The 16,762-nt window shown below is 45.1% G+C and overlaps 1 protein-coding gene across 2 annotated transcripts; it reads right to left on the reverse strand.

Moving 5' to 3' along the window:
* Window positions 1–9,733: 9,733 nt before the first annotated feature.
* Znf688 (zinc finger protein 688) lies at window positions 9,734–13,047 on the reverse strand. 2 transcript variants are annotated; one of them, XM_034495772.2, is made up of 3 exons: window positions 12,794–13,047; window positions 12,389–12,502; window positions 9,734–10,429 (listed from the first exon to the last, which is right to left on the reverse strand). In XM_034495772.2, exons 1-3 carry the CDS (start codon window positions 12,987–12,989, stop codon window positions 9,915–9,917), a joined length of 825 nt encoding a protein of 274 aa, XP_034351663.1. In that variant the 5' UTR covers window positions 12,990–13,047; the 3' UTR covers window positions 9,734–9,914. The 2 variants fall into 2 exon arrangements, with proteins under 2 accessions (XP_034351663.1, XP_034351671.1); XM_034495780.2 differs by lacking the exon at window positions 12,389–12,502.
* Window positions 13,048–16,762: the final 3,715 nt, after the last annotated feature.

Below are 16,762 nucleotides of genomic sequence, written 5' to 3' on the forward strand. Positions count from 1 at the left end.
GCAGGAAAAGTCATCTGAAAGCCTTGGCCACTGACCCAGAAAACACTTACTTCATTGATAGCATCTCTGTTTATAATTTCCAGATACAGACACCACAATTAATGGCTTCAAATATAAGTAGGAAAAAATAATGACAATTTTGGCATTTTGATTTCTTTTTAAAAACACAGAAATACTATAATAATATGTTTTCATTTTAATCCCAGGGGTGGAATATGGGGCTGCTTCAGACTGTCCACAGCAGCTATGATTTGCCTACTGCTCTAGCAGAGACGTGATTTTTCCAGCTTCCCATAGTTTCTGTGATTGTGTGACATTTGGAGTTCTGGGAACTTTTCAGAGGGTATATAAATGCTAGTGTCTCAAGAGTGTGGGTTGTTGGTGATGTGTTTATAAAAAGATAAAGAGAGAGGAGATATGTTCTATGGATGTGTAGTCAAGCATAGGGGAAGAGGATGTCTCTGCAGGCCCATGCTGAGGCATCCCTTCCCCCTGAGGGACCAGCCACACGAGGGTATAGTATAGAATAGAGTTTATTCAGGGCATGGGAAGGGGAGTTAAGAGGGTGGTAGAGACAGAGAAAGGCAGAGAGAGAGAGAGAGAGAGAGACAGAGACAGAGACAGAGACAGAGAGAAAGACAGAGACAGAGACAGAGACAGAGACAGAGACAGAGACAGAGACAGAGAGGGAGGAGATCCCTTTTAATCTCTGATCTAGGATAAAGGGGTTGAAAGGGTGGAAGAAAAAAGGTAGAAAACAGTAGAAGAAAAAAGAACCAACAAAGTAGCCAGTGAAAGAGTTAAAATTTTTTTAAACCTTCCACAGATGGAGTCAAGAGTGCAGATCAGCTTGTTCTGCGCTCTGGGTCCTAGGAAGCTAGCTATCCACAAGACAAATAAATAAGATAAGAGTTCAGAGCTGGGAGTTCAGGACAGTGTGACCAAGCGCTATGGTTACCAGGAACTAAAAACTGACCATAAGATAGATTGAATAGGGTTTGAGCTGGGAGTTCAAGTTAGCATGCCTGTGCACCCTGGATACCAGGAACTTGGCTGACGTATAGACTCTTAGAGAATAGCCTGTTCCTTGTACCCTGTCACAAACTGAATAATGGGCTGAGACTTTCCACAGGTGCTCTCCAATAGCACTCCCTTACTCCCCCTGGGTTGTGGTTCCCCACTTGAGTTGTGGTTTTGGGCTTTAAATTCTCTGTCTCCAAAGCCCCAGGGTCAGACCCTATTGCGTGGGCTACAGGTCTTGACCTCAGTATACTGATTAAAATATGCCTCTTGCTGATTAAATCAAGTTTGGTGTCTTGCAGTCTTGGGTGGCCGCAAATTCCCGAGGCTTGGGTGAGGTCCTCCATTTGTGGGGGCCTTACAGCAGCACCAGGTACACATGCCCTCCTCTAGGCTAACTCTAGGCCCAAGTTCCCTCAGCACTTACCTCTAAAGTACACAAGGAAGGAGCAGATGTTTCTTGAGCTGATGGGAAGGTCTCAGCTGTATAGATAACAATACCAAGAGACTCCAATATCTTCTTTCTCTCATTTTCCTCTTGTTTGTGTTTTGATGCTAGAGTTCCAAGGCCTTGTGCCATATCCTCAGTCTTTGTTTCTCGTGCCCACAAGGTTTCCCTAAGTAGTCCTAGCTGTATATAAACTCCTACCTCACACTTCTAAATGCTGGGGTAACAAACACATGCTGCCATGCTCAACAACAATGTATTCTTATTCTTATTTCTATTCCTGTTCTTAATGTCACCTAAACCAGTGTTGAACTTGCTATGTATCCTTCACTTCCAAAAAGCTGAAATCCCAGGTGTGTCCACCACACCCAATGTCTGAGGTCTTCCTCGTGGATGCTCTCTCACCACAGCCGAATGGCAAATTCTCCAGGTCACTCCACATGGTCTCTCCACCTTTCTCTTCTCTTCCCTCCGCTCACCTGGACCCCCTCACTGGTTTCTTTACACATCATTGATATAGGAGATGGTTCAATAATCATGACAATGCCAACTTCCAGACTGTAACTATATCTCTGGGCATAGAAATCAGCACCCGAGTACATAGTGCTCAACCCCAATACGTTATCATTGTGGTGGGCAGTGTGGTAGCAGGCAGGTGAGCAGGCATGGCACTGAAGCAGTAGCTGAGAGCTTACATCTGATCAAAGACAGAGTGAGAGAGACCGGGTGTGACTTAGCCTTTTGAAACCTCAGAGCCCACCCTCAGTGACACGCCTCCTCCAGCAAAGCCAAGCCTCCTAATGCTTCCTAAACACTCCACCAACTGTGAACCAGACATTCAAATATATGAGCCTATGGAGCCATCATCAGACCTCAGCCTCACGGCTGCTGCTGCTGCTGCTGGTGATGATGGTGATGGTGATGATGGTGATGATGATGGTGATGATGGTGATGGTGGTGGTGATGGTGATGATGATGATGATGGTGGTGATGGTGATTCCTTCTCTGACAGTTGAATCATTGTGTCCAAACTTTCATTTCATTGTCAATTTCATAGACAATGAACCAGTGACTTTGCAGAAATGTCTGGGCTACTGCCACCCAATTGGTAACTATTGAGGCACCTGCCTTGTGGACTAAGTGACTACTAGCCATCACCTCCCACTGAGAGACAGGTATTCTGGGACTACTCTGGCTGTTAAGAAGCTCAGCTTCAAAGGTTGAGTACCGGGTCCTCAGTGCCTCAAGTGTGTGATTTGGCTGTTGTTACTGTTTAAAGAGGTCTCTCTCTCTCTCTCTCTCTCTCTCTCTCTCTCTCTCTCTCTCTTTCTGTCTCTCGCTGCTACTTGTGACTCAGAATGTGAGTTCTTAGTTGTTCCTGCTGCTATGCCTTTGCTCTGCCATCATGAACTTTAACCCTCTGAAATTGTGAGCCTTAAATAGTGGGGTTTTTTTATATAAGTTGTGTTGGGGGTTGGTCTGGTGCTGCTATGTGTTCAAATGCTAAATACTGGCTGCCAAGATCTGGTTGCCCTGATGAGCAGATCATCACATACACCGAGTGACGCTGTGTAAACTTTGCTACCCAATTTAAAACTACTGGTTAAATAAAGATGGCTACAGGCAATTACTGGAAAGAATAGAGGTAGGCAGAGAGAGAGAGATTCAGTTACCGGGCTGGTAGTCACAAGTAGGGACCATGAAGAAGAAGTAGAAAGAGAGTGAAGAAGGAGGAAGACAGAGAGAACAAGAGGTCTCCATTAGATGCAATGGGTCTGTAGCATATGCCCAAGTGACACGCCCCAATCACTGACTGCTGGAGCAGAAGTAACCCAGGGGGAGATTCAAATAGCAAGTACTTGGGTAATGCAGCAAGGAAGTAGCCAGTCTAACAATTAGAAAAACAGATTTAAGTGTAATCCCTCAGTAAATGTACATGAGCTTATTATATAATCCATAGAACTCTGCCTCAGTGGTTATTGAGGGCTGGCCAGGTCATATTAATAAGTAGTGGCACACGCCTTTAATCCCAGCACTTGGGAGGCAGAGGCAGGCAGATTTCTGAGTTTGAGGCCAGCCTGGTCTACAGAGTGAGTTCCAGGACAGCCAGGGCTACACAGAGAAACCCTGTCTCCAAAAAACCAATAATAATAATAATAATAATAATAATAATAATAATAATAATAATTAATAGAGTTTATTAGACTCCACTTACAACGTTTCCTTGTTCATAGTGCTTATCACAGCAGTAGAAAAGTGTCTACGACACTCAATACATTTAAATTCTGATATATTGTCACCCCCTTGGTTCTGTTCTTCTAAAGAACTCTAAAATAAACTGTGGTACCAGGAGTGGTTTTGAGAAACAGAATTGTAAGGCGTTTCTCTAGCAGGCTTAGTGGGATCTGGATGGAGCAAGCACAAAAGCCTCCCACCATGTGAGGTATTGAACGTGCTAGTTAAAGACCATCCAGACAAATGCATTTGGTGTTCCCAATTTGCCTCCTGTGAGATGTGCTTTGTGTAGGAAACCTTTGAACGTTCGTGGAATACTAAAGAAAGTAAGAATAATGCTAATGGGCTCCTTTTAACATCGTTGGGCAAAATTATGAAAGATCGAGCTGAATAATAAAACTGATGGCTCCAGATGAGCACGGAGAATATGAAGGTTCCTAAGTGCGATGGAAGAGAATCCTTTCCCCTTGCAAGCTGAGAGCTCAAGTTGCAGGAAACAAAGGCCAAGCCCCCAATATACGGTTAGCTGAGTTACAACACACATGTAACTAACTGCTAACCTCGTAGAATGCCAGCATTAAAAGTAAGACATCAATTGGAAACACATGCAATACTGTGACTCAGGCTCGTGATATGTAGGCAGACCCTGGGTCCAAACCTCCTCACCCTTAGCAGAGGATGTGCCTCCTCTCCCAGCTACCACAGTGTGGCCTTCTCTGCCTTTGCCTGAGAGAATGTATCCGGTCCCATCTGTAAAATAGGCAATGACTTTCCCTAAAGGAGATGGCAGACATGACAATGGTGATGTCCCTCAGGAGCCACCTATCACTGCCTCCAGACCTATAACTCAAGGCTAAGCAAGTCCCTGGGGGTAAAATAGAAAGTGTAGTTCATGAGGTATGTTACACCACTAAAAAAAAAAAAATCTTAATGAGTTTGCTAATTTATTTAAGCAGAAGTTTGGGAATATGTGTCACAATAGATTTTAGTGGTATGGGATAATGATTTAAAAATTTAGGAACATAAAATTGGATCAGAACGGGTCTATTAATATGAATCCAAGAGCAGAAATTCTACATTTAATATTGAAGCTTACACGGTTTTAAAAAGAGTATCAAGAATTTATTGGATTGATAATCAAATTGGTTGATGTATTTGTGAAGAGGTGGCCTACGGAGAATTAGCTAGAGTTACCTTATATCCTTATATTCCTTGGTTTGCTGTTGATGAAGGGGTGTTTAAGACACAAGGACACTGAAATGTTCTGGTGGATTCATTGGTTAAAACCTCATCCTCCACAATGGAAAGGCCCAGAAGACATGCCTTTCACTAATATTATAAGATGGAAAATAGTGAGAAGGGCACAGAAATGAACTCTGTAAAGAAGAAAAGGGAAGAAGGCCCCTTCGCCAGAGGAGACAGACGTGACTATGAGCTTGGAAGGTATAGCTAGCCACATGGCTGAATGGGCTAGGTGGTTGGTTAACTTAGATGAGTTAGTTGAGAGTCTGCCCAGCTAAGACCTAACCTTTGAAATATTAAAAGGTCTCTGTGTGGCTATTTGTGGAACTAGCTGGTTAAGGAATACCTACCACTGTATTAATTTCCAGCATTAATTTTTTTCTTTTCTTTTTTTTTTTTTTTTTTTTTTTTTTTTTTTTTTTTTTGGTTTTTTGAGACAGGGTTTCCCGGGCTGTCCTGGAACTCATTCTGTAGACCAGGCTGGCCTCAAACTCAGAAATCCGCCTGCCTCTGCCTCCCAAGTGCTGGGATTAAAGGCGTGCGCCACCACCGCCCAGCTAATTTCCAGCATTAATTAATACAGGATATTAATTTCTTTTTTTAAAAATAAGTAGCGTCCAACCTGTGGCCTGAACCTATGACCCTGAGATAGTCTCATGCTCTATGGACTGAATATTTGTAAAAAGAAAGAGTTCATTTCTCCCTCCCAGGAAGTCCCACCTATCTTTCTCTACTGCCCAATCATAGGCTTTAGCCTTTTATGGAGCAATTAATTGGGGAGCAAGGTTTGCACAATGAAATCTAGTGTATGTGAGAATTTCTTCATCTTGGGGCAACCACATCTTGGTGCATAGAAATTAGTATTTGAATATAAAAGCAGAACCAGACCAACCTCAACAGGGTTTCATTATTTAGTTCTGGATGCCCTGGAACTCACTATATAGACAGTGCTGGCCTTGAACTCATAGCAATCTAACTGCTTTTGTCTCCTAGTGTTGGTATTAAAGGCATGTACCACTATGCCTTGAAACCTTCACAGTTTTACCTCAATGGTCTATTAACTATCTACCCTGTGGCATAACTTGGTTTGAAGTGATCTGTTCCTAAAATTTTTACCCATTAAGGTCATTGTTTTTTATTTATTTTTATGTGTGTGAATATTTTGTCTGCCTGCATTTCTGTACACCATGTGCATTTGGTATCCATGGAGTCCAGAAGAGGGTATCAGTTCTCCTGAGAATGAAGTATCAAGACAATTGTGAACTGACACCTTGTAGGTGTTAGGAGTACAACCCTGGTCCTCTCGAAGAGCAACGAGTGCTCTTAAACACTGAACCATTTCTCCAGCTCCATTTGAAGTGCTCTTGGTCATCTGTTTCTTCCACAAAATATCACATGGGCCCATCAGAGAGTAAAAAATAAATGCAACCAAAGTTCAAGGGCATTCTACCCCTGTGAAACTTCTAGGTGTCCAGTGGTGTGGGACATGTAGGGATAATTCCTTCTAAGGTAAATGGTAACCTATCTTACCTGTACCCTACCATCACCAAGAAAGAAGCATAACACTTAGCCTATTCCATTTCTGGAGATGGCCCATTTGACACTTGAATGTGTTATTTCAGCCCATATACCAAGTGATTCAAAACTGTTAGCTTTCGATGGGATCTGGGACAAAAGGCTCTTTGGTAGGTCCCAGCTGCTGTGCAGGCTGCTTTACCATTCAGGCCATATGATCAAGCAGACCCAATGGTTCTTAGGGTGTCATTGGCTGATAGAGATGCTGTTTGGAGCCTTTGACAAACCCCTATAAGTGAATAACAAAGGAAACCTTTGGGATTTTGAAGCAAGGTTCTGCTGACTACTCACCCCTGTGACATCTCTTCTGCTATTAGGCCTCAGTGAGAACTGAATCACTGAAAATGAGGCTGCAAGGTTTACTATGAAATGCTGAGCTAGGTGTAATCTAACCCAACAGTTCATAATGTCAGATATGAACAGCAGCAGTCCATTATCAAATGGAAGTGGTATCTATATGATTGGCTCCGAGCAGTCCTGAGGCCTGAGGATATAAGCAAGTTATATGACGTTGCCCAAATGCCTATGGTTTCTATTCCCATTACAATGCCATCTGCTGCCAAGTATGCACCTATTGGCTCATGGAGTGTGCCCTATGGTCAGATGACTGAGAAAGAGGAGAACAGGACCTGGTTTACTGATGATTCTACATGATATGCAGGCACTATCCAGAAGTGGATGACCTCAGCATCACAACCCCTTTCTGGGACAACCATGAAAGACACAGATGACAGAAAATCTTCACAGTGCGCAGAACTTTGGGAACTGTACAAAGCCACAAATTTTGGTTAGATGGTGTATGGTTTGTATATGCTTTGCCCAGGAAGTGGCACTATAAGAAGTGGTGGCCCTGTTGGTGTAGGTGTGTCACTGTTGGCATGGGCTTTTAGACCCTTGTCCTAGCTGCCTGGAAGCTAGTATTCTGTTAGCAGCCTTCAGAAGAAGATCTATAACTCTCAGCTCCTCCTGCATCATGCCTGCTTGGATGCTGCCATGTTCTAGCCTTGATGATAATGGACTGAACCTCTGAACCTGGAAGCCAGCCCCAATTAAATGTTGTCCTTATAAGAGCTGCCTTGGTCATGGTGTCTGTTCACAGCAGTAAAACCCTAACTAAGACAGAAGGAGAAATAACCAGATGTGCAGTTGTTCACTAACCATGGCTGCAGCCAATGGTTTGACTGGATGGTCAAGGACTTGGAAGAAATATGATTAGTGAGAAAGACATCTGGGATAGAAGTATACACATAGATCCTTCCACATGGACTAAGAATGTGAACATAATTGTATCCCTTGTAAACGGTCCTCAAAAGATGACTTCAGAAGAGGGGGGAATTCAATAACCAAGTAAATAGGACAACCCATTCTGTGTGCAGTCAGACTCCTTCCCCAGCCATTCCTGTCACAGACCAATGGGACCATGAACAAAGTGGCCATGGTGACAGAAATGGAGGTTATATGTGGGCTTAACAACATGAACTTCTGTTGCAGAATATTTGATCACACTATGAGCCATGAGATTGTGTTATTTACTGAAAAAACTATTTCTGGTTGTGGTGTGGCTGAGCCCTTAGCACACATCTTTAACCGCAAACAATGAAGGTATGGTTAGTTTGTAGAAGGAAGCACGCATGTTTGAAAGTGATGTCTAATTGACTGTCAGACAAGTGACAGAGAAAGATTTGACAGAATAGGGTATGTCCAACTCTCACGAGAACAGAGAGAAAAAAGAGGCTGCATCAGAGAGCAGAGAGAGGAGGAAGCAGCTTTACTGGGACAGTGGTACAGAAACAGGTTGCAGAGAGAGAACAAGCTAGACACAGATGAAGACAGAACAACCCAGAGGATGAGAAGGAGCCAGAAGACTAGCACAGATTTTAGGAGGTTGTTCTGGTGCTGCTTGTATTCAAATGCTAAATTCTAAGATCTGGTTGCCCCCTGACAAGGAGATCCTCATGTAATCAGCTCTTGTTGTATAAACCTTGCCCCCCAAGTTATCCATGATTGGTCCATAAAGATGCCTAAAACCTGGGCTGGGCAGAAGAGAGCAGGTGGAACAAAGGTTCCTGGGCATAAGATCTCAGAAGAGAAGAAGTTGCCATTGGGTAGGTAGATCATGAGACCATGGCCATGAGGGCTGGCCTGTTGAAATAGGAGTGGTCCAGATGGAATGTGGCAAGTTACATCTCAGGGTTATTGCCAGAGAAGCAGACAAAATAGCATAGAGGGTTGCTATCTGCTCAACGTTAGTGCTTTAAAGCTTATTATAAAGGTTTGTGGTTTTTATTTTGGAGCTAAATGACCTAAGGTGGGGTAGAAACTCCCAAATATATTCACCACAACATGGATCGCTAAAGTTCGTATGAGGTCAAACAGCAATTCAGTCAAAAACGTAGAGAAGCCAGACTGAATCAGTCATCTGTAGAGGGAGATCATTTGTGTATGACCCGTGGCTTCAGCAGGAAATAGAGTGGAATATGGGGAAGACAAAGAATTCTGGGAGCGAAGGAGGTGGGAGGAGCCAGAAAAGATGTGAGGAGATTGACAAATGGTGCCTGAGTACTAGGCGCCAACCACATGGCAAAATGTAGGTTAAAATAAATGGCTATCTTAGGTATGATCTAGTCAGAGTAGAGTCTAGCTATATGACCAAGGTATTTGTAAATTTGAATCTGAGTCTTATTTCTGGGAGCATGGGGCTGGGGGGAAGAACCGGGCCAGAACTTCAACGATCAGCTTGGAAAGGAGTTTGAGCTGGAACAGCTTAGTTGAACCAGCCAGCCAGAGCTCAGAAAGCACCAGAAAGGGTGAGCTTGTTCAGCAGTAAGTCTCAGAGACTGCAAACATTCTAGGCCTAGATTAGATTGTATGGAGGCTAGAAGCTTCCAGGGCTCGACCTAGGTTAGCAGACAGAGGCAATGCCTCCAAACGACAGTTACTACAAGCGAATAAAAGTTACTTTTATAGTGCCCCTTATTGTGGGCAGCTCCTTCTGGTAGGAACCAGGATAAAAAGACAATTTCAAAAGTCAGTTCCTGCTCTTGCCTGTTGCTTTGCCTTTTACCTATTCTATACCATATATGTGAGTGCACATGGTCATCCACTCCGTCCTGTTGTCCTCTTGCAAACCATGACTACAAGAGTACTGTACCAACTCACATCACTACACACACACACACACACACACACACACACACACACAACACTGGGGAGTCAAGCAGGTGTCAGGTTTAATCTGTATGAATCTTTACAGGCACTTTTCTTTTTACAAGTTTACAAGAGATCCTTGAGAAGTCAAACGGATGTATTTCAATTCCCAAGTCTTGACTCCGTTCACTCTTGGTGCCAAGTCCAGGCTCTGCTCCCGACCTTCAGACAGAGGCAGCTGTTCAACTCACCCACACTCCTCAAAGATGTCCGGATAGTGCCGAAAGAGCACTGGTGGATCCCGGTCACCACGGACTGGGGCTCCAGGCACAGCCCGGATGCCAGGCCTTCGACCGCGGCGACCCCCTGAGCAGGAACGGTGGATCCATTGGTGTGCCTTCACTGCGAACTTCCTCTTGAAGCGAACACCACACTCTGGGCAGGGGAAAGGTCGCTCACCAGAGTGCATGCGCCGGTGGCTGACCAGCAAAGACGGGTAGGTAAACCGGCGTCCACAGTCCACACACACATGGCGTCGCTGGCTGGCCTGTATATCTGTGTTGGGTACCTCGACAGGAAGCTGCACACCTGCTATCTGGTCTGGGGCAGCTTTGGTAGGTGGCTGTGCCCCTGCAGAGGCCTTGGTAGCCATGGGATAAGTCTTATGTTCAACCACCTCTTTAGGTTGCAATTGAGCAGGAATCTCTGCTAGCCTCTCACCTTCTTCCTTGCAGGCCCAATCCTTCTCAGTTGGAGTGTCTCCTGGGAAACAGAAATTAATTGCATTTTAAAAACTCATGGGTCACCGGGCAGTGGTGGCTCATGCCTTCAATCCCAGCACTTTAGGGGCAGAGGCAGGAAAGATCTCTGAGTCCTGAGGCCAGCCTGGTCGACAGAGCGAGCTCCAGAACAGCAAAGGGTACATAGAGAAATCTGTCTCAAAAAACCAAAAACCAAACCAGACCAAAAACCCCTCATCTGTCCCACTAGGGAAGTAGCTGTAATCCCAGCATTTGGAAAAGGTGAGGCAGGAAGATAGCCATAAGTTTGAGGCTAGCCTGGCCTACATAAGGGTCTGATGGTTGCTCACCTTCAACCCTAGCACTTCAGAGGGAAAGGCAGGTAGATTTCTGTGGGTCTGAAGACAACCCAGTCTAAATGGTGAGTTCCGGGCCAGCCAGAGCTACCTGTCTTAAAAATGAAAAAATAAATCAATACAACAAAAATAAAAACAAGGGCTAGAGAGATGGCTCAGTGGTTAAGAGCACAGGCTGCTCTTTCAGAGGTCATGAGTTCAAATCTCAGCAACCTCACGGTGGCTCACAACCCTCTGTAATGGGATCCAATGCCCTCTTCTGGTGTGTCTGAAGTCAGGGTACTAATATACATTAAATAAATAAATAAATAAATAAATAAATAAATAAATAAATCTAAAAAAAAAAAAAAAAAAAAACCAGGGGCTGGAGAGATGGCTCAGTGGTTAGGAGCACTTGCTGTCCTTCCAAAGGACCTGAGTTCACTTCCCAAAACCCACACTGGGCAGCTCACGACTAATGCAACTTCAGAACCAGAGGATCTCATGCCTCTGGCCTCCTTGGGCAGCTGCACTTATGAGACACATACACTGACACAGAATGAAAAATAATAAAGATAAATCTTAGGGGAAAAGTTTCAGTAAAACCTAACACTTCTGCACTGACTACCCTAGCTGTTACCCAGGTAGTATCAAAGTATGCTGCCCAGTGGCTAACACAACGGCTCTGTTGAAATTCAGTTAAAATTCCCTTCCTCGTGTGTCAAACGGAAAAAATAATAGTTTCTTGGCTTCACAGGATTATTGGATTAAATACATACATGCTTATTGATCACTTAGTAAATGCTCAATAAACAATATTTACTGGTATATTTTGTAATTGGTTTTGGTCCAGTGTTTCTTTTATAGATGAGGCACCATGTTTGCTTCCGATTTCTTCCATTCTGGGTACTGATGGGAGACCAGCCAAGCTGTTGTTATTCAGGCAGGCTTTTTTCTCTTGAACCACTTTGCCTTGTTTGAGAAATGTGATAGGCAGACCTAAAACCAGTTCTATTTTCAGGGGCACTTCAGGGTTTGGGGGGGGAGGGCTAGGGGGCTGAGACAAGGTCTCACTATATGTGGTCTCAATTGGCCTTGAACCCACCTGCCTTTGCCCTGGGAGTGCTGGGATTAAAGGCGTGTGCCACAATGACCCGCCTTAGCTGGTTTTGAAAAGGGGTGGGGGATGGGTGGTATTTTAACAAACATCTGGAAACCTAAAAATTCTTTGAGTTCTAGATTCTCCTACTCTGTTCGTTTTTGTTTTTAAGATTTATTTATTTATTTTTATATACATTGGTGTTTTGCCTACATTTGGGTCTGTATAAGGGTGTCAGATCCCCTGGAATTGGAGTTATAGACAGCTGTAAGCTGCCAGGTGGGTGCTGGGAATTGAACCCCGGTACTCAGGAAGAACAGTAGGTACTCTTGACTGGTGAGCCATCTCTCCAGCCCCCTACTCTGTATGACAGTTCTCCCAAATTTCCAAAACTCTTAACAGGTAGGCTTTCTTTTCTTTAGCATCTGGACATGTTGGCTCTTTAAATTTTGTAGGGGTCCTGGAATGGGGAGTCTGAAAGAAAGATCTACTAGAAAAGAAACCCCCGGACAAACAAGTTTCGGGAGGATTTGGGACAATCCCTCACCTCTCGGAGCTCCTCCCAGGCTTTCCCCCTCCTCAGGATCCTGGGCGGCGGGGCTCCAAGCCTCAGTCTCCTGTTCCATCCAAGAGATGAGGGCTGGTTTGGGGCCCGGGAACCCTGAGAGAGAACAGGGGTCACAGTGCTGGCCTGAGAGGCTGGCCGGGGCGGATAGAATCCCACTAGGGTGAGGGCACCTCCTCGGAACTTATGCACAAATTAACCTGGGCAGGGTTTGCGATGCTCTTGCCTGAATGGAGACTCCCGAGGAAGCCCTGAGAATGGAAGGTGATTGATCTGCTGGTGGAAAAGTGCGGGATGAGGGCTCACAATCCACTTGATCGGTCTAGAGCATCTCCCCGGTGAACCCCCGAGGAGGATGGGGGGCGGGGCTCTGACTCGGGGCCTCACCGAGCGCGCCCAGGAGGCCGTAGGTCTCGCGCATCACCTCCCGGTACAGAGCTCTCTGTGCGGGCCGCAGACACCCCCACTCCTGCGGGGAGAAGTACACGGCCACGTCCGCGAAGCTCACAAGCTCAGGCTTCCTGAAACCAGGCCAGATCTCCCCAGGCATCGGAACCAGCAGTGGAGCCGGGGGTGGCGCCATCGGGGATCCTGCCTGGGCAGTGGCTTGGCTACCCCAGCCTTCCGCTTCCGGCCTCGGCAACCTCTGGAAGCCACGCCCTTGCCTCGCCCCTTGGTCACGGTTGCTATCAACAAGTGAGGAAAGAACAAGGCAGTTAGTGGCTGCTAGGGATTGCAGAGCTCTGGTGGAGACTAGTAATGCTCCATAGTGTTAACTCCACAGCCGCTCACACAAAGACACGACTCGGGTGAAGGGACCCGAAAGATGTCTTCAGAAAACATGGCGACCGCCTAGCTTCAGTTGCCATTGACGGCATTGAGGTGCCATTTCTGCAGCTTAACAAATGTGGTGTCTTTTGGGTTTCCACTGCCCGCTGCGCCCCTTTTGCCCTTAAATACAATGGCCGCTTCAGGAGGTTTGGCGTTTGTTTCTATGTGTAGGAAGGAGAGGCCTTAAAAAACATATGGGCTATGGGCTGCCTCACCGACCTCTGTGCACAATTACAACGACTGATGATTGGCTGCAACCGCAAGGAGCAGCAGTGCTGCAATTGGCTCCGGAATGGCGGGACATTTGAAACAATTCCGAGGACATGGGTATCCCTGGTGCCTAAGATAATGTTTTCCCAGTCTCCCAGTGTGTGTCCTGTTGATGTAACTGGAATCTGGTAGTCAGCCTCTAGAGCCTGGCAAAGCGTTTCAGAAACCTAGTTTGTGTGCTCAGAGAAGGTGACAGAATACTTAATTGACAGAATGCGTGTTTCTGCTCTCTTGGTCTCTGTACTGAAGTTACAAACTAAGGGTGTGCTTAGTGTGTTTCTGCTTGGATAGAAGGGTATCCTGGGACTCGGAAGCCCAGGAACCACACAGCTCTGAGGTGGGACAGTCTACTAAGGGAAGGGCATTCTGAGACATGGGAGCTTAGGAACCACAACCTGGAGGGTCCAGTGTGTGGAGGGATGAATCCAGAGATGGCTGCCCTCTGCTCCTTGGAGCAAACAGTAGGAAACTGAACAGAGGGAAGGCCTTATATAGGATTTCTTAGGGGGTGGAGCTTTTCAGGGCAGAGATTTCTATAGAGTAGATAGGTAGAATGTCAAGTCCTGATCTTGGGAAGCTCGGGGATTGGTGGCTTTTTTTTTTTTTCCCCACCATCTCCCTTTCCCTGCATTGGTCCCATGGGTTAGAATGGGAAGTCCTTCCTGGCTACAGGTGGCTTTGACTGAGGTACCATCTCTATGGAGCAGTTTGGGGAGGCTGGAGAGGAGGTGCTGCCGCTGTGGACAGCTCCTGCAGTGGTGTGTTCACTCAGACTGTAGGCTGAGGCAGGAAAGATGTCTCCATGATGTACTGCTCCTGTGGGACAGCTCCTCCTCAGATAGGAAAAGAATGTGTCACTGTGGACAGCTCCTGTGATGGCTGAAGGCTGAAGAGGTGTAGCGGTGCTGCCATTCTGACAGGAGCCACCATTTTGACAGCTCCTGTGGGGTCATCTTACAGCAGCCATAGGGTAGAGAGGAGAGAGGGCCAGCCACAGCTTGGAAGGATTTTCAGGTGTGTTGCTTAGTGACTACACTTAATGAAGCTGGAATTGGAATGAGGGAAAGCTTTAAATTGCATTGTAATTTTTTTTGCCAAGTTCATTAATATGTATGTGAAGCCAGAGGTGGAGGTGGGCTTGTGTAAGCCCAGCACTCAAAAGACCCAGGCAGGAAAAGTTAGAGGCCAGGCCTGGGTTATATAATGAGACTATATCAACAAATAAACAAACAAACCCGCCTATATTCATGTAACCCTCTTTTTAAAATTAAATTGAGTTTTGGCATATATGTAGCTTTATGGGTTTTTTTCTTTATTCTCTTTATTCATTACTTTGTGTGAGTTCTTTTGGGTTCTTCTGTCTCCTTACAGTATCTTCTCTCTGACTTCGCACAGCTTCTCCTGGCTCAGCTGTCACAGCTGTCTTCTCTTCTCTCTCTGCTAGCCCAGTGTATCTTCAATTGCCTCCTGTTCTCACTCTGCTCAATCTCTTTTCTTCTCTATCCTTACTCTGAAGAGGGAATCTCTTATAAGCATCACACGTCAATAAAAAAGCCTGTGGCCAACGAACTGAGGCAGGAAATGGTAGGTGGGACACTAGCAGGAAGAGAGAGGATTCTGGGAAATAGTGAGAAGTGTGAGAGATTTGCCTAGGAACACTGAGAGACAGCCATAAACCAGCCATGTAGCTGAACTCAGGTTAGAATAAAGAGGACATTTACATTTTGTTATTTATTTTATATATGTGTATATGCCTGTGTAGTCATGAATGTATGGTGGTCAGAGGACACCTTGGAAGAGACAGTTTTCTCTTTCCAGTGTGTGGGTTCCAGAGATCAAACTTAGATTATCAGGACTGGAAGCAAGTGTATGTACTATGATATTGGTGAGAGGGGGGTTAGATGACTGTACTGGTTTGAATATGCTTGACCCAGGAGTGGCACTATTAGGAGGTGTGGCCTTGTTGGAGTAGGTGTGGCCTTGTCAGAGGAAGTGTATCACTGTGGGTTAGACTTTGAGACCTTCCTCCTAGTTGCCTGGAAACAGTTTTCTCCTGTTTGCCTTTGGGACAAGATGTTCCAATTCTCAGCTCCTTCAGTGCCAGGCCTGCCTGGAAACTGCTGTGCTTCCTGCCATGATGATAATGGATGGAACCTCAGAACCAGAAAGCCAGCCCCAACTAAATATTGTCCTTTATAAGAGTTACCTTGGTCATGGTGTCCCTTTACAGCAATGAAAGCTGTAGCATATAATAACTCGGCAGGTAAAGTGTTTTTGTGCAAGCCTGGTGACTTGAGCTCAATCCTGGAACTTACATAATAATGGAAGGAGAAGCCAGATGTGGTGGTGCACGATTTAATCCCATGAGTCTGGAGGTTGAGGCCAGAAGATTTCTATGGTTTCAAAGCTAGCCTAGCCTACAATCTAAGTTTCAGACCAGCCAAGGCTACCTAGTGAGACCTTGTCTCCACAACAACAAAAATGGAAAGAGAAACAACCTCATAAAGTTGTTCTTTGACTTCCACACATATTCCCAGATACACTATGTATACCACACAATAATAACTTAATTAATTAATTTAAAAAGTTAAAAGATCACAGATCAGATCCATTCACAATGCAGTACAACAACAGGCCTATGAGCAGGACTTTAGGACAGACAACACTGAATATCACACCCTGCATGCCAAAGGTTCACAGAGCTTGGAGCAACGATTACAAGACTTCAGTAAAGGAGTCCAGAACACAAGATGCTAGTAGATAAGATAGTCCAGGAGTATAAAAGATTCAGGAACTGGCACCCAAGTTACAGGAAAGAGAAGTATCGCTGTTAGGTTCTTATCTCAGTTGTGGATATGCTCTTGAGAGATGAACAGAAAGATCACATCTCCTGAGAACCTTAGAAAGGACATTGGAAAGAATGGAAAATCAGCTACAAAACTCATGATTAGTAGCTTTAAAATGTGTGTGTGGGGGGAGTGTAGAGTCATTTATTTTGTGTTCCTGGTCCTTTAAAGGATCCCTAATTAACCCTATGCCCTTCAATGTTGGTTTCCTCTTAGACTTCTGGGAACAGTAGAGGATATAAAAAAGCTAGCAGAGGCTGAAAGAAACTGAGTAGGATTGGAATAGAGTGAGAGAAGAGTAGGGTCAGAGAGTAGGATTAGAGAAGACAGTGATGCTGGAAGAAACTTTAAGTGGAGCTAGAGAAGAGACTGAGCAGAGTGAAAACAGAAGACAGTTCAAAGTAGATTG

The sequence above is a fragment of the Arvicanthis niloticus genome, chromosome 1 (genome assembly GCF_011762505.2).
Source record: "Arvicanthis niloticus isolate mArvNil1 chromosome 1, mArvNil1.pat.X, whole genome shotgun sequence".
Lineage (NCBI taxonomy): Eukaryota > Metazoa > Chordata > Mammalia > Rodentia > Muridae > Arvicanthis > Arvicanthis niloticus.